At 52.8% G+C, this 22,372-nt stretch overlaps 1 protein-coding gene across 4 annotated transcripts in view; it reads right to left on the bottom strand.

Annotated features, from left to right (window-relative positions):
- Positions 1-231: 231 nt before the first annotated feature.
- Positions 232-22,372, bottom strand: part of MXRA7 (matrix remodeling associated 7) — a 29,048-nt gene continuing 6,907 nt past the window's right edge. The window contains exons 2-6 of one of the 4 annotated variants that reach the window (XM_064466788.1): positions 21,449-21,544; positions 19,219-19,279; positions 15,116-15,215; positions 12,570-12,650; positions 4,457-6,222 (exon numbers count right to left, since the gene is read on the bottom strand). In XM_064466788.1, coding sequence (XP_064322858.1) covers positions 12,617-12,650; positions 15,116-15,215; positions 19,219-19,279; positions 21,449-21,544 — 291 coding nt within the window. In that variant the 3' untranslated portion in view covers positions 4,457-6,222; positions 12,570-12,616. Of the gene's footprint in view, positions 1,342-4,456; positions 6,223-12,569; positions 12,651-15,115; positions 15,216-19,218; positions 19,280-21,448; positions 21,545-22,372 lie in introns of those variants that run through there. The other 3 variants (XM_064466786.1, XM_064466787.1, XM_064466789.1) reach the window with 3 other exon arrangements.

Here is a 22,372-nt window from a genome sequence, read left to right as displayed (position 1 = left end):
ATACTGTAGTGGGAAACAGTGACCAGATAATGGGATATGTGGTTTCCCAGACTCAAAAGGGTTACACAAAATAAAGCAAACCTTATCTTTTAAGAGATCATTCCCTAAAGCTGGGTCAGAAAATGTTGCCTCCTTTTTGTCGGCAGTTATTAAAACTGAGAAAATCCTTCCTGATAATAAAGTATTTAACAAGATTTCATTGGCGAGAACAGTACACCAGAAGACATTCAGTTAAAATTAAGAATGCTATTTACTCGATCCAAACCACCATGGCCGGTCAAAACTGTGCAAAATACCTGACAAATTCACAGAGCTTTCCGAAGTAAAGTCATTTTCCCCGCATAATTTTTTATTTTAGGAGAACAGGATCTGAATTGCACACAACCATCCTTGTAAAAATGCCAGCCACCTTTCTGCACTGTTTTACCAGCGTCAAGAGGCGAAGAGATGTTTGTGTTTCCAGGCTGAAGTTAGCTGCTGTTTTCTCAGGCGAGAAGATGAGCTCAGCGGGGTCAGCAGCACCGACTTGGATGTGTTTCAGAAAGCCAGCATGAAGGATGAAGCGTTCCTTCCAAGGAGATGAGAATGGCAACTCACCTCTAATCGCCGCACTAATGCCTTGGCTTTGGCTATTAGTTTTCTAGCTGTAGGACTGGAAGCCTCTCTGCCAAGAGGTGGTATGCAGTCTCTACCCTTGGAGGTTTTAAAGACCTGACAGGATAAAGCTCTGGGTAACCTGGCTTGATCTCATAGCTGATGCGGCTTTGAGCAGGAGGGTGGACTACAGACCTCCCAGGTCCCTTCCAACCCAAGTTATTCTATGATTATATTATTTTCATCCATTTTACATCTATCATCTTTGGCTTTCTTCAGATGTCAAACTGATAAAGACTAGGTTTGAAAATGCATTTTGAGAAAGCGTGGCCAGAAAAAAAGTTGCAACTTTTAACTATTTTGTGTGACTGAGACATATGGCCCAGCCAGAAAGAGGTAAAAACCTCTGCATGAGATGAAAATATCATGATAACTCTTCAAGGAGAAATGATACAAAGGGTGAGAAATTACAAATCTTCTGAAATATATATATCCCAGGCCTATATGTGTTTGTAAAACAAACTGGAACTGCAAAATAACTACCAAAACATGGCTGTAGCACTACAGTCTCCAGTGTGCTGCATAATAAGGGCCAAGATGACTTCTGGGCATAGTCTCCACTGGCTGTGAGGTTATATATCATACAGTCTAAGCTGCTCCTTCATGTCTCCTTCAGACATCTCTCCAAATGTGTCACTTTTTTCCTTCATGAGCCTGAAGATGGCAGCCAGCTGCTCTCTCTGAACCCTGTCAAGAAGAAAAGGAGAAGTAGGAATAGCCAGTCCCCAGAAAGCACTTTGAGCAAGAACCCCATGGTCAAATGAAATACAAAGTCAAACAGAGGTCATTTTACAAGCTCTGCTGACTGCAGAAAATCTGCCCATGTGAGATGAGAAAGAGAGAGCCTCCGGTTCTCCTTCATCCACCTTCCCAGCTATCCAATCATCCTGCATGTCTCTGCAGTTCCTTAAATATGGAGATAAACCAGACTGCTTTAACACCAGCTTTGGAGTTTCTCAGGGCTTATCTGTGCTCAAAGTTTCAGGGTAACTGGACATGCGGAATTTCATAAAACCAACATGTCCCAATTTAGCAGACTCCATAATGAAATGGGATTAAGCTTCATCAGCAGTGTCCTTTCATTCTGCAATGACAGCATGAAGATACAGAGTAATTCAGGAATAGCTATTAAATTTTAAATGCATACCTTGCCTTAGAACTAGAGACTAGACTACTTTCAGTGTGGACATGACTTTAATCAGCCACTGGAAGATAAGATCACAGATAGAAATCTTTGATCCAGAGTTCATCCGCCAATGTCAAATGGTGAGATGGACTCATGCAGCCAGTCCAGCAACGAGGTGATCCCTGGGTGGGCAGGGGCTGGCCAGAGGGCCATCTAGCTCAGATCTCCATCCCTAGAAAGTCCCGCAGTAGATGATTAACTCCCTTCCCTGGTAACAGATGATATCCTGCTTTTCCCTAACCCGAAGCAGTTAACCATTGTTGCGTGTCCCGCAGCACAAAGATTGGTGTCTGTCACAGGGCTTTATCTGAGGAAGCTTTATAGGAGGGCTTACACTGGTGACACATCTACTGATCATCACTCAGGGATACAGAAGGGTGGACAGCACAGGAGGGTCATTTGTTCGCAAGTAGCTCACAAACTGATTAAACTGCTTTTGATGTCCACAAAATCCTCTTTTAGGGCAAAATGAATGTGCACGTTGGCCTCAGTGAGGGCTGGCTGTGGGCTGGTGTATTCTCACTGCCGGACTCCTACCTGAGTGGGATCCGATTGCCGCATTGCCTAGCACTCCTCATACCTGACACTCTGTGAGATTAGAAGAACTAATGAGGTGGTGGTGTTTTACGGCTGTAACAAGGGAGAAGCAGTTTCTATTACTTCAAGGCTCATTTTGCCCCTGCGTAACTGTGGGGCCAGAATTCAGCGACAGCCCAGCAGCTCAGAGCACAGATCTGTACAATCCCAGCTCCTCCTGCTTGTTTAGCATTTTAGACCTCCCCTGGGCTAGAAAGGCAGACTCTGGCTCTGACTTCCACATGGTCACCCTGGTAGGAGTCCTTTGTCCCCGTCACAGCCAGCTTTTTGCATAGGACTTTAATACACTGTAATTAATCCATTTAAATGCACGCCATTAGTTAACCTGGGGTGGTCTTCCTGCAAGTCCTGTGCGGACAAACTATTAGCTGTTGCAGTAACCAGAGGGGTAGAAATACCTATTGACAGGCAAAACCAGGACACAATCTTTGCCCGAAAGAAGAGAGGGCAGCGTCAACACGTCAGGAGCAACCGCACCACGAACGAGATCAATGGAAGGAGACAGGAACAGGCAGAGGAGCCTTTGTGTGCTGAGCTCCTGGGAAGAGGCGCTCTGCATTTTCCCCTCTCCTGGGCTAAGCCCCAGCAGAAGCAGGAACAGCAGGCTGTCCTCCCGGCACCATTGCAGCAGGCAGGGCGGGAAGAAGGCGGATCCTGGCAAAAGAAAGCTCATTTGCCAGTTCTTTTCTATTGCAATTAAAATGCAATTGTCCTAAGGCCAAACATACCCTGATAATGATGTGGGATCTTTTGGTTAGGAAAGCTCTGGCCACAGGCTGTCAAGCGCCCGCGTTTGTCTGTCTCTTCTGTAATTTTTTTATGCTCCCATTAATAGCATCCAACCGCCCTTTCCAGACGAAAGGAAGGGAAGCACAGTCGTTAGTGATCAATATTTTATTTTAGATCACTGCTGGGCACCAGAGGGCACATTTCCAGTCTGCTGGGGAGAAATTCAATACACAGCTCTGCCTCATGTGTCTGAAATGCATGCCAGCTGGGAGCGCTCCACACAGGTCTGCATCCCTTGCTCGTTATTTCAGACATTAACACTGCTGAAAGGTCCCCAAAGGCCCCTTTCCTTGTCTCCAAACCTCCAAAATCAAGATCACAGACAATATTCACTCTATTTTTTTAAGTGCAACATCAATGCGTTTTCGCTTTCCCCTCAACATTGAGTATCAGGACTGTGCATTTGAAAAACAGAAATAAAAAAGAGCTGTTACCGCTGTGACTTCTCTGTGCTACCTAATCTACACCAAAGAGAGAGCAAAACAAAGATAAAGGGAGAAAAGAGCCTGGGAAGGAAGAGTAAGGCATCAAAAAGATTAAACTGATTTTAGAAAGGAGCTTCTCCTATCAAAGGCGACCTTGTAAAACAACTCGGTACTGCTCCAGATTGTATTTTTTTTTTTAATGATTTCAGATCAAAGCTACCCCATTCACAAGTAAAATCATTCTCCCTTCCCACAAGTGCTGTCCTCAAAACTACTTGGATTCAGGAGGTCAACAGAATTTTACTTATTGCTGACAAAACAGATTAATTAAGGATTTTCAAAGCAGCCTAATTCTTCTTGATAGGCAATTGAATTCGCATATTTAACCCCTGTAGGCTTTTTTCAGACACTTCAGTCCAAGAATTTTACGATTAGCTGGAGGTTTGGGGCAGTGAGCCGTAGGTATGTTAGAGGAGATGTGCGTCTCAGGAACTGGGCATCCGTGTTCACAGCAGCTGAACTCCCGGGCAGAGCTCTGCATTTGGGAACGCTGCCAATTGCTCCGCAGCCAAACAAGACCGGGATCCTGCTCAACACTGCGTTACTCCAGCAGAAATAAGGGAAGATCCCTGACTTTTGCCACTGGTCTGACTCTATTGTTAAGGAAGCCAGTGGAATTGTTTATGGGGTAAAAGGCGTAGGAGAGCAGAAAGTACCTCTAACCTAAAATGCAGATTTTCAACACAAATCTCTTGAGGAAGAAGTTGCAAGCTGCTGGAGGCAGGGAGAACAAGCACAAACCAAATAAACTATTCAAAGGTTTATTGGACCAAACAAAGGCAATTTTTACAGATTCAAGCCACTAGAATTACAGTCCTTTGTATAAGAGCCACCATCAGATACAAAACAAACAAAACAAACGAAAGTAAAAAATACCCAGACAGCCATTTGAGTTGAAGAAATAGTTTGACTCACTGCCACTAGCAAAAATCTGGACTCAACTATAGACTTTGCTCGATGTACATATTGCCATGTTACTTAAACACAATGTATATAAGGCATTCTTTGCATAGTTGGGTGCTCGGGACACAGTCAGCTAGCCAGCACCGAGGGGAGACAGCGGCTATACCGGTGGGATGTTGAAGCAGAGGGTCCAGATGTGCCTAAATTCATATGCAAACCACTGAACACGCTTGCAGTTGTCGGCTGGGAAGGGGCAGCCCAGCCTCTTCTAAAGCTGAAGCCTCCTGCTGTTCTTTAAATAAGCCCTTTTATGAAGAGTTTGCCACCCCTAGGCGCTGGAAAGGACAACTGTGTACAAGGTTTCAAGTATTGTCTGCATAGGAATTAAAAAGGAGAAAAGAAAAAACAAAAAGCAGCCTGTTGGGTTTCTGATATGTTTGCAGCGTCAGCCAGGAGGCAGTTGTCCTGCAGTGAGAGAGCAACTTTGAAGGACACATTCCCACCCAGCCTGGTGTTCCTACAACGTCGTTAGAGGACATAGGCCCTCTTCTCTTACAAACCAGCTGCGGTTGATTTGAAACCTGCTATGTCTGAAGCAGGTACACACGCCCAGCCGAATTCATCTTCTCTAAGTGACAGAGCTGAGGGGCGATGCGGAGCTCTGGCTCCAGTGGGCAAGCCACAGGGCTAGCAAGAGAAGGGGCACTGGAACAGCAAGCAGGCAGAGGAATGGGGAGGGTGTCTGTTCCAGGACCCCCACAATCTCATCCTGAGCCAGACGGAACCCCTCACCCCATAGCTACCTCCTTGGGTCTCTCCTCTTGGGAACCGGAGTAGGGAAAAGTGAGAATCCAGATATTAACAGCAGCCAAAGTGTGGTCTCCTAAACCTCCACCACAAGCAGAACAGCTAAACTATCAATCTTCATCACTTCTCAAGTCATTCTGTCTACCTACAGAAATCAGCTCTCTGCTAAAGTAACTACAGAAGCAAGATTTGAGTCAATCCAGCTACCATCTGCCATCTCTCACTGGGACGCCACTTTGTCCCTCCACTCCTCAGAATAAAGCAGCGTTGTACAACATTTGAAATCATGGGCAGTTCCCATCCTCAGCAATAAAGACAAGTTTGGCCCCAGGAAGAAACAACTTCATAGTCTGGTATAAGGTCCAGGCTGGTCTGGGAGAAGAGCTATGGCTCACCCACCCCAATAAAGGAACAACACGGATTTCATGGCAGGCCTAATACATGGTAATGAACACAACTAATAGACTCGCTGCATATTTCATATCCAATCTGGGTTCTGTTTGGGGGAGGGGGAAGAAGGTTCATATCCTAGGACGTCCCAGTCCCCCAAACACAACTCCAGTCACTGCTTGGGCCCAGCCCCAATCCATGGAGCCACACAACAGGATCTCCTCAAACTTGACACCACAGGAGTTTTTGAAGAACTCAACTTCAGACCAAGAGGGGATCCCAAGTTTTGAGGGTTTATGGATTTCTCTTATGGGTGTGTTTGGTTGGTTTTGGTATTTCTCTCAAGCCTTTAAAGATGCCAAGGGATGCCTTTAGGAGGAGGCTAGGGACAACTTCATATAGTCTTCAGTTCTGCAAAGAGAAACAGGGAGAGAAGAGAAATCATTTCAGTCATTTCACCCCCCAGGTTGGTTCATCATTATTCACATAAATGAGCAGGGGGAAAACTCGGTGTGTGTGGAGGCAGGAAAGGCAAGGCAACTTCCCACCTCGGGGCAGAACAAGCTGCTGTTTGCAAACCTCATGCCTCTGAAGAGGAGGCACTTTGCTTCATCAACTGCAGCAGGATAGTCAAAACTCAATCAGGGGTGTAAATCTTCTCGTCTGGTACCAAGACTAAGCCCTTCTGACCTACCTATGAGAACTGCAGAAGCCCAATTAATTGGAAGCCTTCATTAGCTCCAGGGGTTACTGCCTCACTGTCTTGTGCAGAGCCTCCCCAGGCTGCTGGCACCCTTGTCCAGCCCAGATTCCTCCTCTCACCTGCAGCCAGATGAGCCAGGATCAAGTACTGGTTTCACAGGGCAGCGTGCCTGATCAGGTCAACCTTTCTCAATCTTCCTACAGGTGCGTCTGTTCAAGGGAAGAAGGCAAAAAACCCCAGGCTTTCTGCAGGTCATGGGGCTTCCTTTTGATGGGAAGGTCTCCCAATGTCCCAGGGAAGGAAGGTGAGATAATTAGATGTGTTTTATGGGTGGGGACATCCAGGCACTCCCTGAGGACTTGCAGTATGTTGTTAGCAGAGCCAGGACTAAAAAACATGGTCCCTTGTTCTCAGCCTGAACCTTTCAGACACTCTGCCCTTGCTGCCCCAGCATCTCTCGTGGCCCACTGTCCACAATGGGAAACACCTGACAGTAGGCTGGGCAGCTGCCCACGGACAGACACCTGCGCTAAGGCAGAGGGAAGCTACAACACACAGTACCTGGGAACATACAGAGACATGCAGATGCACCCCAGCCTAATTCCTCCTGAATTCAATAGGGTTCACTGCCCATAACACCTGAGCCCTATTTGAAACTCCCCTGCTCCCAACCACCACAGCATGAAAGCAAATTGCAGCCTCATCTCTTCTTCAATCCCCTGCAAAAGGTTTCTTTCTCCAGCAGCCTCACGAGTGCAGCTGGCGACCCGGATCCCGGATGGGAGATACAGGCTGAAGCATCACATCGGACCGGCGTTACTCAAGCAACGCTGCGGAGGCTCAGTGGCCGGCCCATTAGGACAAAGAAAGGAAATTCTCTGGAGTGGATAATCTCTCTGCAAGATTTGCAGTGCTGAGGATCAGATCATCCCGCTCAAGTCACGCAAGCGTAATCAGATTTCACGTGCGAGGGCATAAGCTCGTTGCCACGGGGGCCCAGAGGAGAGGTCCCCTCCAGCGTGCCACAGTTGGAGTGGTGAGGGATGGAGGATGTCTGGGAGAGCGGATGGGGCTCAGTTGCAGCCCCTCACAGGGATACTCACCTCCAGGACAGGGCCAGGCTGACAGCTGGGGTGAAATGATTTTAAACCAAGCATAAACTTAATGGAGGATGTCTGTCAGAGCCATAAATTCCCCATCTACACAACAGGGGTACTCCTTACTGCTCTTGGAGCAAGCTGTGGGGGGGATTAGATTAAAGAGCCTGAGACAGCCCGTCACCGGGGAGATCAGGGCCATATAGCCCCCCTAGGCTGAGAAGCTCTGACATTGCTGCCATGGAGCCTGAGAGGCTTAATTAGCTTGGGCTGGAGGCCGAGAGCTTTGAGCCACTGTTTATCCTTGGCTCTCCCCTCCTTTCCATTTGCTTTGGACAATACGATCAACCTGGTTAGCATGCTTTCCCCTAGCAGCGTATCAATCAAACCAACTTAGAGTCTTCGTTTGCTGGAAGCCTGTATCCTCTCTTCAGATAAAAATTATCCAAATATCTCTGCTCTGGCCCTAGCTGAAGGCCAAGTCAGTAAGTCGTACGATTTGCCAGCTGGACATGGTTCTGTGCAAGGAACAACTGGAAAACAAGGAGCTCAGACAAGGGCAGGTCCTGGCTTATGAGGGAGGCTCAGGTACTGAAGTTCTCAAAAGACTGCGCATCTCCTGAAGCATGGCAACTGCATGTCCCTCTGGTGGCCTCGGAAGCATTCCCTGCACTCCAGCTCAGCCGTGGCATCAGCACAAGGGCGTGGGCTTCTTGCCTTCGAGAGCAGACAGCATCCCAGCACTGATAAACCCAGTGGGCTGGTGGCATTCCCATGTGTGTTTATCCTTTATGTGTGCAAAACTGGCAGCAGGAGGTCAGGAAATCCTGTAGCCCATCCACAGACTATAGCTTTCCAGAGGAGTCCTGACCCACGCCAAGGAGGTCCCAAAGTATCTTGCTGTAACCACCTCTGGCAATCCCTTGTGCCCTTTCCAGCAGTAGTTTCACTCAGAAAGCTGATTTTCTGAAGTATGGACCATTCCCAGCTCCTCCTCCTGGCAGAGGGAGCAGTTTGGCTTCTTGGGAACATCAGTCCTCTGGTCTGCAATCCTGGCAAAGAGGGCAGATAGCAATCTGGCTCCAGACTCTCTTCAATCCAGACAGGCTAGCCGACCCTTGAGGATCAAGAGCAGCGAAGAAAGACCCTGGGTGCTGGGCAGACCTGGCAATGGGTGATGAAGCTCTCCCCAGGCAGTTCCCTCCCATCTCACTGCTGGGGATGGTCCCATCACCACTGCTTCCCATTTCTCTACCATTTCTATGAGATGGGCAGCCACCATGTCATTTCTGGTAGTGGCCGTAACCCAGTCTTGTCAGCATTCTGCAGGAAGAATGACAAGCTAAATCTAAGCTTTCCTGGTAGTCCCCAAAGCGTGGGCCAGTTCCTTCAGCCAACAGGTAAAACACGGAGAGAGAGGACTTAAATGCAGAACATGGAGACAGTCAGTGCTTAGAAAAAAGAGCGGGACAGTGAGAGGTACCAAAGGAAGCTTCTATCAAAACACACCCAAAATCCCTCCAGTTGGACAGAAAAGTCAAAAGGTGCACACGACCTCAGGAAAAACCTACTGCTCCTCAGAAACACCAGAAAAGCAGTCGAGGCTGCCAGAGCCCACGTGGCTGGGGAGCACAAGTCCCATCACCTTTAGGATAGGGGCCAGCGAGGAGTCCGTGGGTTCGGGGACTGCATCACCCCCGAGCAGACCTTGCCCACTGCTGTTTCAAGACAGAGGCTTCCCACGTTTCCCAGCCACAGCAGCAACAGCCGAAAAGGCCAGAGCACAGCCAGGAAGGTGGCTTAAGCTCCTGGCCAGCTCAGCCGAGAGGCCAGGATCACCTCCTTCAGTTGTGTGTCCATCCCCTTGCAACACTCCTGACCCCCCCCTGCCAACACTGCAGCAGTGGGGAAAGCCATGGATGGGCCAGCCTGCACTTTCTTCCACAGCTCAGTGTTTGTGCTCCAGCTCGCTGTCTACCAGTTTGTGGCCAGCCTGGTGTGATGCCCCCATTCCCCACAGACCTCGCTCTCCCCCAGCCACAGGGGAGCCGCAGGAGAGGCAGAGCCAGGCTCCCAGAGAGGTAGCAGAGAGAGAACGGCAAGCTGCCCATGCCGCACAGGATTAAGCGAAGCAGATGAAGACAAGTTGTGAGTACTGGGTGAGGGAGACATGGAGAAGCAGCTACAAGCTGGGACAATTCAGGACCTGAGCCAAAAGAAAAAACCCGGGAGCTCAAAGCAGAGTCGCTGTTGGGGCTGAAATCTCGTCCCAGGTCAGGGTCAGAGATTCACACGCTGCAAAGGCTACGGAGGAGCTTGCAAAAGTTTCCTCTCTGGGGCAGAAGAGGAGGAGACAGGGAGGGGGCTTCCTGGCCTCCTCTTCCCCAGGGTTTCTGAGGGAGGCATCCTGAGTAGCTCAGTTTTTAAAGCTGCTGGGGACTCATGACTCAATCAGATGCTCTATAAATAGGGCCAGAGCTCAACTCCTCTGACATCTCGTAGGTCAGAGGACATTTTCCCTGGGGTATGGTGGAGGCAGGGAGTGGCACCGGGCCCCCAGGAGACTCCCTCCTCATACAAGTGGAGTCTGGCACCTACGGAAGGAGCATCAGAGCAGGGGGAGCTCAGCAGTGCCCCTTTCCTACAAGAGGCAGGTGGGGATGAAGTCTGCCTCGTGTGCTGGATGTTTTGCAGCTGAAAGCAGCCTTGCCCATGGTTGGTGCCATCCCCGTGGCTGGTGGCCGCAGTGAAGCAGTGGCCAGCCTGAAGAGTCCCATGGCCCTAGGCTTTGCGGTCCCTTGCTGCTACTCCTCCTCCCGCAGCCCAGGATGACTATCCTGCTGCAGAAGATGAAAAGCAAACAATAAAAACCCAAAGAAAGCCCAAACTTACCAGCTTCCCCCATCCAAAAGAAGCACCATGCTGGACAGGACAGGACAGCAGAGGCACTGGGTTGGGGGTGAAGGTTAGCAGAAGAGAAGGGAGGAGGAAGAGGCCCACATCCTATGCTATACAGAGGGGGAGCAAGCAAGCGAGCCAGGGCTATGTGATGGCAATGCAGGGGGTGGACAGGACAGATGCCGATGGAGAGCTCTCCCGACATGCAATCTCCCCCAGCCCAGTCCACCCACTTATTTTTGGAGGGCCAGTAGAGGTGCTCAAAATAGGTCAAGTTCTGTCAGCATGGTCATTAAATCCCTGCAGCTGTTTCCTGCTCTTGTGTGCTCCAGAGTTGTCATCATGAGCATTATCTCATTCAAAACCGAACTTCAGCACGGCTCTCCCTCAAGCCACAGCTGCATCCCCGCTTTGATCTGGGATGTCTGGCAGAGCAGGGAAAGGTCTCTCCTTTCTGTCATTCCCTAGAGCCAGGCTCTGTCTGGGGCACCCTGCCATGCTGACACTCCAGGGACCCTGCCCAGTTTTCTTCAGTGCCTCATAACCAAGAGGTGCTCTGAACCCAGCTGGGGCGGAGACAGGTTTCAGTTGCTAAATTACCACCAAAAAAAAGGACTGTGTGAAACTTACAGCCATCCAATTCCCCTTGCACGAATTCCAGCTTGCAGTTGAGCCCTGGGGTTAAGTCTAGCCTGGATTCAAGTAGTGTCTCCTCAACCCACCCATGGCTGGCCAGGAGATGAGAGGAAAGGATTGGGAAGCAGGAGAAGCCACACAGGGGAGCGCTTCCTCCTCCTCCCTCATCTGCCAGGACAGCAACACCTAACAGTCAGCCCTAGTGGGCTGTCTCTTATGCCTACACAACTCAGCCCTGGCTGAACGGGGACAGGCTGCACTGCTACGAGTCACATTTCTCAACCTGAACTAGTGCTTTGCACCATGGCAGCTACAGTTGGCAACAGATGGCCAAAAGCCTCAGGTGCAGAAGAGAAAGATTTGGGAAATACACTGTGCTGGCTTGACTGAGGGCTGCATCCTTCCCCTGCACTCTTCCCCTTCCTGCCCAGACTATTTTGCTCCCCCAGGGGAGCAAACACTACATGCTTTGGTTCTAGAAGTACTGGTGACCCAGCAGGTGTTTTCAAGCACAGCATCACCCAAGCAGATGTATTTCCCAACTAGATTTACTGTCTTCCTCCCTCACCGAGAAATCCCTCTATTTTTTAAGACTAAAGTAACCAGAAGCAGGATGTTGCATCACTCGGTAAAGGTCACATTCCTTCCCCTTTTAGTCCAGATTTAGCACCAGTTTGAAGCCACAAGACACAAGTGAATACTAGGCAAGACAACCACAGCTTCTGGAGTGATGCAGGTTAGAGCAGAAGTGGGTTTTTGGTTAAATAACCCAATCTACTGCATGCCTGTCCTGTCCTGTCTGAAGTCCTGTAGCTCTGCCTGGAAAAGAGAAGTAATTCTTTCAACGGCACCTCCAAAATCAGGAGTTCCCAAATTAATTTGGGACTTGTGGACTACTAATCACCGCAACAAGTAGCCTCAAGGGGGCCTGGGGGACTCACATTTTTGGGGACATTGCTTATAGGTTGCTTCATACAGAAAAACTGGAGGGCTGGCAGGGCTAAAAGCAAAGACTAAGCCTGTCTCAGCTTTGGCAACACACCTTAGGACTAACTACCTGCTCACTCAGCAGCCCTAATTTTCCAAATCAGGAAACAGAAGTGGTGGCGGGATGTCCAACTTCAGGCATCCAAGATGGGAGAGGTGAGCATCCGAACGCAAGAGCTCCCATTCCCCCTGGAGCACTCACGGAAAGCGAGACGGAGGCAGAGGGGAGTGAACTCAATCTGTTATGAGGAGGGAAGGGGGAGGGAGGCGGGGAGGGAGGTGGGACAGGCAGGCAACTGCAGCTCGGAAACAAGCCCTCCCCCAGAAAATGAGACCCAAAAGCAAAAAAACAAACAAACAAAAAAGCCAAAACACAAAAACACGTTAGCAGATGTTATCAGTGGTACCACTACTTCTAAGAAACAGCGTGTCCTTACCAAAAAGATTTGCAAGAATGTTTGCAGCCGAGGACCTAAGGTATTTGCTACAGAGATGTGAGATCAGAGGTCAGCTCAATCCTGCAACATAAAGGTGGCAAACCCGGGTCACAGCAGATCAGCAGCACGGTCAGGGTGCGTGGCGTCGGGGAGAGGGATGGAACTGCCGAGGCAGAGGGATGCGGGACTGGGCTGAGCCGCTGCGCTCAGCTCGCTCGGGAGCTTACCTGGCAGCAGCCCTGCCCGCTTACAGCACCTGCAGGGCCTGAAAGGAAAAGCTGCTAGTGCCGCAGTGAAGATTTGGGCGGGGGGGGAAGTAAGCCAGCAGCAAAGCAAGACAAACAAACAAACAAAAAAACCACAAAGTTGCCTTAAAGAAATGGACAACACAAATATGGAAGAGAAGGAAATAAAGCAGCAGTAGGAAAAACACGTCTGCCAATGGCCCTCAGAGTAGAAGGCTGCCAAGAGCCCCCAGAGGACCCCAATGTCCAGGCACTGTCCATCAGTCCTAGGTGCACTGTCCTGCCTGGGACTGCTCCAGACGGACATGATCAACGATGCCTGGGAGGTCCCACACGCTCAGGAAAGGTCCACCAGCCCCCGGAGCTGGTTCTACAGTCCCCAGTACAAAACCCATCCCACTGCTGTCCGTAGGCAGCGTCCCCTCAGCATCCCCAGACCCCCAGGTCATGGCAGGAGTATTTGTTGCCACAGAGGAACCAGCCGAAGGCCCTACAGGTTCAGCTGGTTTGGCTGGAGCTGCTGGTGCAAAGGGTTTGAATTTACCTGCTGGAGGTAGATTTTTTTGTTGTTGTTATTTTTTAATAGGTGTTTAGCAGGATCTTGAAGAACAATTGCCATTGAGCCCCACGGGTTTCACTCATGTTCACCCAGTTCACTCCACCAGCCCCCTCCCCAAGTGACAAAGACAATGACACTAACAGACCTGCTTAGCATTTTACAGGCTGGGGGCTCCAGGCATGATAAAGATATAATAAAAAGAAGAAAGCAAACATTTTTCCTGATGCCACCAATGCAGAATCAACCCATTGCAGAGGAAACCAGAGCTCATTTCTGTTGCTGACCCCAGAGCATACAGCCCTCACAGTTCTTTGCTCCCGACAGTGCTAGAAGGCAGCTGAACTGGGACACTGAGGACAACTGGGAGTCCAGAAGTCACGGGAGAAAGGGAAGACATCTCTTGATGGGAAAGTCGGGTTTGCCATGGACAGAACGGCTGTGGGCTGCAGGCTTGGCTAGCGAAGGCAGCCTGCACAGAGCCCTGGGCACCACCCGCCTCTCCCCCAGGACCAGAGTGAGGACATGTCAGCGCCAGCCCTCGGGCAGGTCTCTGGATTTACGCTGCATACCATGGTGCCCTGCTCGTGCCACAGAGGGAAAGCCCGGCCAGCCCGGCCGCCAGCGATGTGGAGGTGCTGCCCAGAGGGTTCGAGGGCAGGCTTGCCAGCAGGATCATGCCTGACCCAGGGGCAAGGTGCGATCCCTCCATCCTTGCCTTTCCTGCTGCGCTCCTGTTTCCACTTAGTCCATGTCAGGCCTTTATACCATGCCAGTTGCGGTGGTACCCAAACCACGCATCGCAGGCAAGGGGTGACAAACTCCCCCACACACCACTGGGAGGAGAATCGAGTCCTACAGCCCTCGGGACAGCAGCAGAGATCATCATCTCCCAGGCTCGCCTTGAACCACCACTGGGAAATCAGTTCCTTGCAGCTCACCCAAGAGGGAAGGGATATATGCTGCACATGTCTGCTGGGCAGCAGCCACATGGGCAGGGACTTCACTGACAGCACAGACTGGCTTTGGATTGGGCTTTGCAGCTCGCGGTGCAAGGTTGGGATTTCCCTTGTATAGCCTGGGAAATCTTTAGCTAGAAAGCTTGTTTTCACTAACAGGACAGGCTCTTCCGTTCTTCAGGCAGGGCTCAAACTCAGGAGGAAACTTTAGCAAAACAAGTGTGAGATGGACAATTCTCCTTCTCTACCAGGGCCAAGATGGCAAATCCCCACCATCACTGACAGCTGAGGAGCCAGGCCTAGGTATGGACCTTCCCAGTCTCAGTCCCATCACAGAGAACTCCAAAGCTCCACACTCTTTCACTTTGCTCCAGTATTTCTGAGCTATGTCCATGTCCTCAGTTTGGAGGCCATCCACAGGGTAAAGGGAAGGGGAAGTGGCTAGAGATCAGGTCCTGAGCAGATGTAAATCAACATGGTACTAATGGGGTCAGGGGAACTACACCAGCTTGCATCAGGTGGGAAATTTGGTCTAAGCATCCAGAGAAGGAGCTCAAACAGCTCCAAGGGTACATAGAGGCACAGTGTCTTCATCTCCTAAATCACTGTGACTTTATTTGTTCTCATGTCTTCCTGGGTGGGAGAGGTCTGGACCATGGCGCAATGAGATGTTGAGCCCAAGGCTACCAATGTCGTCTGGGGAGAGAGAGGTCTGAACACAGCCCGCTTGCTTCAAGGTGCAAACCAGATGGCCTTGGGCAAGAAGGAAAAGGAAACACAGCTTACCTTTGTTCTTCCTCGAGTTCTTCTTTGGTCATCATTGACTTGTACTGGTTTCCCCTCAGCTTTCCAGGGCTGTATTTAAAAGAGAATGTCTCATCTGCAGCTGGAGAGTGGGAGAGGGAGAGACAAAGAGCAAGAGACTGTGTGAGCCAGAGACCTCCCGAGAGCAACGATCAACGGCAGCGGGCTTGTTCCCTTGAGCTGCTCGCTGACCCCTGCTCCCACGCACGGACCCTAAATGCTACGGCCACCCCCAAACGAAGCCTCCACAGTCAGCTCCAGTCTCCAGAACGCCTGGGCAGTGTCAGGGAAGCTGTGGGGGTTGCCGTAGAGAGCCAAGGTGTTGCTGGCCAGAGGACAGCAGGAGTCCCAGCTGCAGCTAGCACTGGAAACAGCGAGGGCTGCTGCAAGCGAGCAGCCCTGCTTGGAAGCAGATACAAGTAAATCCTACAAGCACAGGAACCATATGCTATTGCTCTCTTTGGATTCAAAGCCTTGCAGGCCCATCTTGGCTTATCAAGACATGCTAATCCTGCCCTGATTAGCTCACAGCATTTTCCGCTTCTCCTCTCCAGACTTGCATTCCTTCTCTCTCCCTCTCCCTGTCCAGGGGCCCTTTCCCATGCTTGGGGCTCGTGGATGATGCCACAAGCAGAGCTGTCCCAGGCCACGCAGCCCAGCAGCTCTCCTGCAGCCCTTGACAAAGCTTGTGGAAAAAAAAAAGAGAAGTGCCTCACTGCAAATTCCGGGGCTGCAAAGAGAGCTGAGCCAAGCCAGCACCAACACAGCTGGGTCCAAGTCCCTCTGTCACCAGCTGAAGACCTGAAGAGGAAGCTGAGGTCTCCCACCCGGCTCGCCAGCCTCAGCCCTGTGCTAATTAGAGCACCGACGCTCACAGACTCTGAGCCAAAGCCGATCCCTTTCCAATCGGATTTTGTTCAAGCACTATTTGCTTTTAAAAACCTCTCCCCTGCTTTATCTTCCTACAGACAGGAGAAAACAGCAGGAGTGGAGCTCAACCCAAAGCGCAGCCCAGGAAGAGCAGCTCTTCGGGTAGTTGCCTTTCCTGGTTATCGGTGCGCTGTTTATCTGTGAGCCTTCATCTCCGAAGGGCTGCAGGCCTCGGCTGCCTCACGTCGAGCCATCTAGCATTGCTGTTTCCACATCCACCCAGAAACATCTGCTGTTTCCAGCAGCCCTCGGAGCCCTGGGGATACCTCTAAGGGTCCACAAAAAGATGATGTTACTGTATGATCTGTATGGCTCCATAAAATTGCAGGTTATCCACAAACCAAATAACCAGCACGATACCTCCCGGCACCAGCAAGACCCCAGGGTGGTGAAACTCCTCTGTCTTCTGTGGCAGGAGAGAAAGCCCCAACTTGCACATGACCTATTCCCTGTCCCCAGACACCTAGGAAGCCCCTTCCACATTCATGACAGTCTCTCCTCCCCCACCTACCCAAAGCAAAAACACCCCGCAGCCCCTCTCCTCCCTCCCTCCCACCCAGAAGGATTCAGCATCAGCAGCTTCCCTTTATTTTCCAGTCAATACTCCCCTTATGGATTTTCTACTCCTGTCCAGGGTCAACCGCTTGATTTAGCGATTTCTCCAACCCCAAGCTCACGTGCGCACTCAGCTGCTGCCAGAGCTCTCACAGACCTTGGGGACCCCCACGCAAAAGGCGAGTCAGAGCCTTATTTTGTAGGTGGGAAAACTGGAAATCTCAAAACCAAGCTGTGCAAGGCTGTACGGGACCCAGCGTGCCGGCTGCTGCAAGGTCACCGCCGCTGGCATGTCTGGAGTGGTGCTAGCGGGCTGGGGATTGAACAGAAACCTCCCCCCTGCAGGTGTCCACATTTCCTCCCTTCTTGTCTACATCTCCGTGTCCCTGATCTCGGGGAGCTTCCCTAGGAAGGTCTGGTGGATTACTGCCCAGTTACTGATCCTCTAATCCCAAAACACCGCTGAGGCTCCTGGGGGAACAAGGCAAACCCCTTCCCTCGCGTCTTCACAAGTGTCCCAACACAAGCACCCCGGTGCTCCGACCCTGCAGCCCCAAACATTCAGCTTGGCCATATCCCACTTCCACCAGTGGGAGAACCCTCCGAACCAGCAGCCAAACAAGTCTGGCCAGCTGGAAACAAGCCGTAATGCTGCGGCTTATCAGTCCTTCGGGTGGCTGTAAAAGTGCACAGAAAGAAAATTCAGCTGGCTGCTGCTTTGGGAGATATTAAGAGAAAGAAAAAAAAAAAAAAAAAAAAAAGAGGGTGTAACATCCTGTTTCTTATCCCGATGCAGAGCAGGAGCCGATTCATTACCTTTGTATAGCTCGCCTGATTTCAAGGACAATTGGGATCATTTCCCTCATGTGGTTTTCTGCCCAAGTAAATTGAGATTTGGGATTTTGCCTGTCCCAAAAAGGGCAATTTAATTCCCACCCCGCCAGAAAAAAAGTCAGGAAAGAGGGAGGCGAGGAGGCTACCCATCTCCCTTCCCACATGTTGTGGTTAAAAAGGAGCCAGCATGTGGCTTTGGAAACCACTGGATGTTTTCTGAGCTCAGGAACTTTCTTTGCAGAGGGAAAACAAACTTCAGGAAACACACGGAAAAGGGGAGGCCGGGTTTTCACGTGGGCAGCAACAACACTACAGAAGTATGAGGTGACCTACTTACTCAGAGCTTCCGTGAGTTCATATTAAAGACAACATTTGTCTTTCACCTCTCCGCCCTTGCTTTACCAGCGCTACGACCCTGGGTTTGCAGGATGAAAGCAGCCCTTCAAGTGCACCTCTGCCCCAAAGACGCTCGCTCCAGCACGCCCCGCGCGTGCAGCAAGAAGCTGCCCCCTCCCCGGCAGCTCCCGGAGCGGGGGGAGGCTGCGCTGGTGGTTTTGGCCACCACAGCAGCACCGCGGGCTGGCGACAGACGGCCCGTGCCGTCCCCACGTGCCCGAGGGGAATCTGCTCGTGGGCAGCAGCTCGGTGGCTCGAGTTGGGCCAGGACCAAGGGGGACACAGGAGAAACGGTGAAGGAAGGAGCGAGGTTTCTCCCCAGCAAAGCCAGGGCAGCGCCATTATTCCCAGCTCACACCGCTTGCCTCCTTGTCATCAAGCTGAGCCATCGCTTCACCCGGTCCAATTAAAACACCTCAGAAATGGGGTAAATATTTCAGGAGAGGAGTCGGTGGGTGTCTGCAGGAGACACTTAGGGAGGATGCTGGGGTAGTCATGACCCATGGCCTGGGCTGTCGTCTCTGCCTGCTCCCGAGCCGCAGCCCCTTCGGGGTGATGCACAGCAGAGCTGGAGCAGCCCTGGAACAGGGCTGAACCGAAGGAGGCAGACCCTGGCAGAGCAGCGTTACTGAGCATCCATTTGGCAGGATACATCCATCCTTCCTCAAACCAGGTCTCCCACAGTCCCACACAGTAACATCCCCAATCACCAGTGCTGTGAGGAAGCCTAAAAGGGTGGAATAAGCATCTTTTGGGAACTCTGTCTCCAAAGGCACCCACCTTGTGGGCATGGCACCACGATTAAACTTTGATTCTCTGTGGCCTTTGACATAATCCTCCCGAGCCAGGGGTTTGCCACACCGCGCCTTAAAAAGGGCAAACGCAAAGCGGGGCAGGGAAGCGGGAATGCCCCAAGCTCTCCTGCTGCCCACGGCCACCCTGGGCAGGGGCTCCTGGGGACGTCCCAGCATCCCCGGGCATGCTCAGGGGAGCAGAGTCCCCTTCAGACACACACTCTTTCTTGGCACCATCTGTTTCATTTTGTTATGAGTGCAGCAGTTGTCACCCCAATTAGTCAATTAATCATTTTCCAATCAACTAATTGGCTAATCAGTTAAACACGGCTCTGACTAAAGCCCCTGGAGATTGTCCTGGATGTGAGCAAGGAGCTTTCGGGGCAGCTTCATCACAGAGCTACCCCATGGCAAACAGCCCAAGGGCATCTGGGGAAGCAAACAGGGGCTGCTGCCGGGGCAGGAATTTCCTCTGCATTTCCTGAAGGAAGGAGACCCTCCCCAAGCACCCAGGGCTGCAGCCCCTCAGACCCGTCCGCACCCTCCCCACAGGGTGCTGGCTTGCTCGGCACTCACCATCCTCATCCCCTGGCTCTTTCACCACCAGCTTCTCGTTTTCTGAGTCCGGATCTTCCTCCTAAAGGAGTTAAAACCAGAGCAGCCGTGAGAAGGCGCTGTGCTTGGCCAGGGCATCAGAGCCAAGCGCAGGGAGGCAGACGCCGGAGCTCCCGAGGCGAGGGCTGGGTACCCCTTCCCTGCCTCCTTCGTGGAATAGGCCAAAATGATGCTCATTAACAAGCGAGGTGTGTTAGTCTGCTTTGTCCTCCCTCGTCAGTGGGGGGGATTTGGTCTTGCTTAGTGCACTCCTGCCCAAAGGCTGCAAAATGCAAGTGCCTCCCCATAATCAAGGGGATATTAAGGTTTTTAAGAAGAACCTGCTATCCCGGTGTCCCCAGGCACAGCCTCATGCCCGAGCATCCTCCTGGGCTGGCACCCTCGCCAGCACCCCCTGTGTCCCCCACCCTGCCCAGGGACGTGCAGGGGACCGAGCCACAAGCCGCGGGGACTTGTGTGTGCCCCAGGCCAGGCTGGGATGGACCAGCCCAGCGCCAGGAAAAGGCAGGTCCCCAGGAAAAGCCACCTTGCAGCCACGGGCCGAGCGGCTGCTCCGAAGCGCAGGAGCACTTGCCAGTCAGGACCGGTGGCCAAAGGCAGCACTGGGGGAGCTCGTGCTGGGACCCCGCCAGGAGCCCTCCCAGCCTTGCCTGGCAGCGACCCCCCGAGGCACCGCTGGCTGCTGCCCCACACACGGCGGCGGCGCAGCTGATCTCTGGAGCACAGACAGCAGCAGCAACAGCACGTTATTTTTAAAAAATGCAAAGCAATTTTGGGAGTTTTGGGGGTTGCCTCCTAACAGCTACAACAAGCTTTATCAAGCACAGATTCCTTCCGCTTGTGGTACACACAGCAGTGTCATGCAAACGGCAAAGCGGGAGGGAGAGCACCGCTTCAGCTCTGGAGGTGAGACAGGGACACGTGGCAATGCCCCCACATACGTGCCTTCCTCCCGCAAAGCACAGCACCCCGGCTGCAAACCCCCACGAGCCGAGCGGGGAGATGGGCAGCGCCCCAGAGCACGTGTCCTCCCCCATCCTCCCCAGCCCCACGCACTCGATTCAAAGTGATGGGGCTGGTGTGCAAAGGGCAAAGCACACGGGAGAGAGGGGAAGGGGCGTGGAGGCAGCCTGGCAAGCCACCACACTGCCGGGGACAAAGGAAAAGCCGGGGTGAAGGAGACCTAAGGGAAACGAAAATGGTCTGAGAAGGACGGTGCGCAGAGCCGAGCGCTGGCTTTGCAGTGCACGGCTTTAGATAAACTGCTGGAGCGCGGTATGCGGCCCCGACCCAGAACTAGGCTCGTTTGTCATCGGTGAGGAATGCGCATTATTCACAGCCATTTGGCTTCTTCTTGCCACCCGGCTCTCGGGCTCCTCAGAAGGACACGCTGCCGAGACCCCTGCAGCCACCGCTATTTTGGGCCATGCTTCCAAACATGGGCACTTCCCACCGGACACCCGGGCTTCCCCCAGGGATGGCTGGGAGCAGGGCAGCACCCGAAGGAGAGGCGTCACGGAGGGTGCGGGGAGGGGATGCTCAGCCCTGGCCCGGGGACCGGCCACAAGCCCAGGGCAGTGGTTCCCCATCACATCCCTCTCCCCCTGTGAGAGAGGAGGGAGACCCGGCCCCCCAGGAGCCGGCACAAGAAGGGCTATTTTAGCCTGTTCCCTGCCCAGGCATTTGGAACTGGGTGTTTCTGAGCATTTAAGTGGGAGCAAGTAGGAAATTCGTGTGCCAAACCTCCAAGAAAGGAAAATATCTCTGCTCCAACCCAGAGGAAGAAACATTTGATGGGAGCAGAGAGGGAGCAGCCGGGGATGCCAGGCTGGCAGGCAACAACTACGTGCCACGGCTGTGGCTGGGAACCCCCCACTCGTGGGAGCTGGTAGCTTGCTGCAGCACAACGTTTCTCTGCTTGGATGGCTTAGAGGCAGATACCAGCACCTCCCTTCCCGCCGTGCTGCAGCCCCTGCCTCGCCAGGGCCGCTCGCCCCCATCACTGCCCCACCAATGGAGCCCCCCGGGCTGCCGCAGCAGGACCCCGCTTGCTGACCCGCCACGGGAGCCAGGCGTCGCTCCCCGCACATCCTAGCAGCACATTTGCACCTGGAGCACTGTTTCCCTCTGCTTCAAATGGACCAAGCCATTAAAAGCCACCCTCCCCAGGCCAGCCCTCCGTCCCACGCACCTCTGCCTTGCTGGCGAGCGCCGCGTGGCCGCATCCATCCTCTGCTTGTTCCGTGTGCCCGAGGCTGGACCCAGGTGAGGCACCCAAAGGTGGTATCTGGAAAGAGGCAAAAGCTTTGAGCACAAACACCGCTGAGCCCTCTCTCTGCTCAACCAACCAGCCCTGGCAGCATCAGCACACACGGACAAACCTGCGGATGTGGCCGGCAGCCCGCCTTGCCGCGGGGCCCGAGCCCACGCTGCCTCCGAGCTGCGTGCCAAGCCATGGCACGGCTGCTGGAGCGAGGAACGCCAGAGACCTTCAATGCCCAGGCCTTGAGCCTGGTTTGGAGCTCATGAGCTGCCCTCTATGGCAGCCCCAGCCCACGGGACCAGGACCCTTGCAAGGAGCCTTCGGTGAGGGGGAGCGGCTCAGCCACCACGGGGCTCGGCCGCCCTGGCAGGGCTGGAGGCAGCTGCCCGGGATGCTGACGCAGCAGATCAGGGCTAGCAGGAGGGGAGAGGAGAGGAACAGCACAGTGTGCTCAGTTCATTAGCGCTCGCAGGGCCTGCTCTGCCAGCTGCCTCCATCGCAGGGTAATACCCCCTCGAAACCCTCCCGTCCCCACACCGCGATCCTGGAGCCGGGGCTTCCCTGCCCTCTCAGCCCCACAACAATTCTGAACGCGGAACGGCCTCGACCCCCATGCAAAGCTTTCCTTCCCCTGCCCTCTCCCAGCACAACCGCTTCCCAGCTGAACCTTTCCCCGCTGCGCCAGGAGAGCGGCCGCGGAGGAGGATACGCGTGGGCAGGGAGCGGGGACATCGCATGCCTCGGCCTTGCAGCGAAAATACCAGTGCCGGGCTGGGAGCAGCCTTTGGGCTGCTTGAAAAACGGTCAGCAGGGACAAAACCCCCACCCCGAGCCTGCCTGTGCCGCAGCCCC

The sequence above is a fragment of the Phalacrocorax carbo genome, chromosome 16 (genome assembly GCF_963921805.1).
Source record: "Phalacrocorax carbo chromosome 16, bPhaCar2.1, whole genome shotgun sequence".
In the NCBI taxonomy this organism is placed as follows: domain Eukaryota; kingdom Metazoa; phylum Chordata; class Aves; order Suliformes; family Phalacrocoracidae; genus Phalacrocorax; species Phalacrocorax carbo.
The sequence above is the reverse complement of the archived record's forward strand: the minus strand, read 5'-3'. Positions and strand labels throughout refer to the sequence as shown.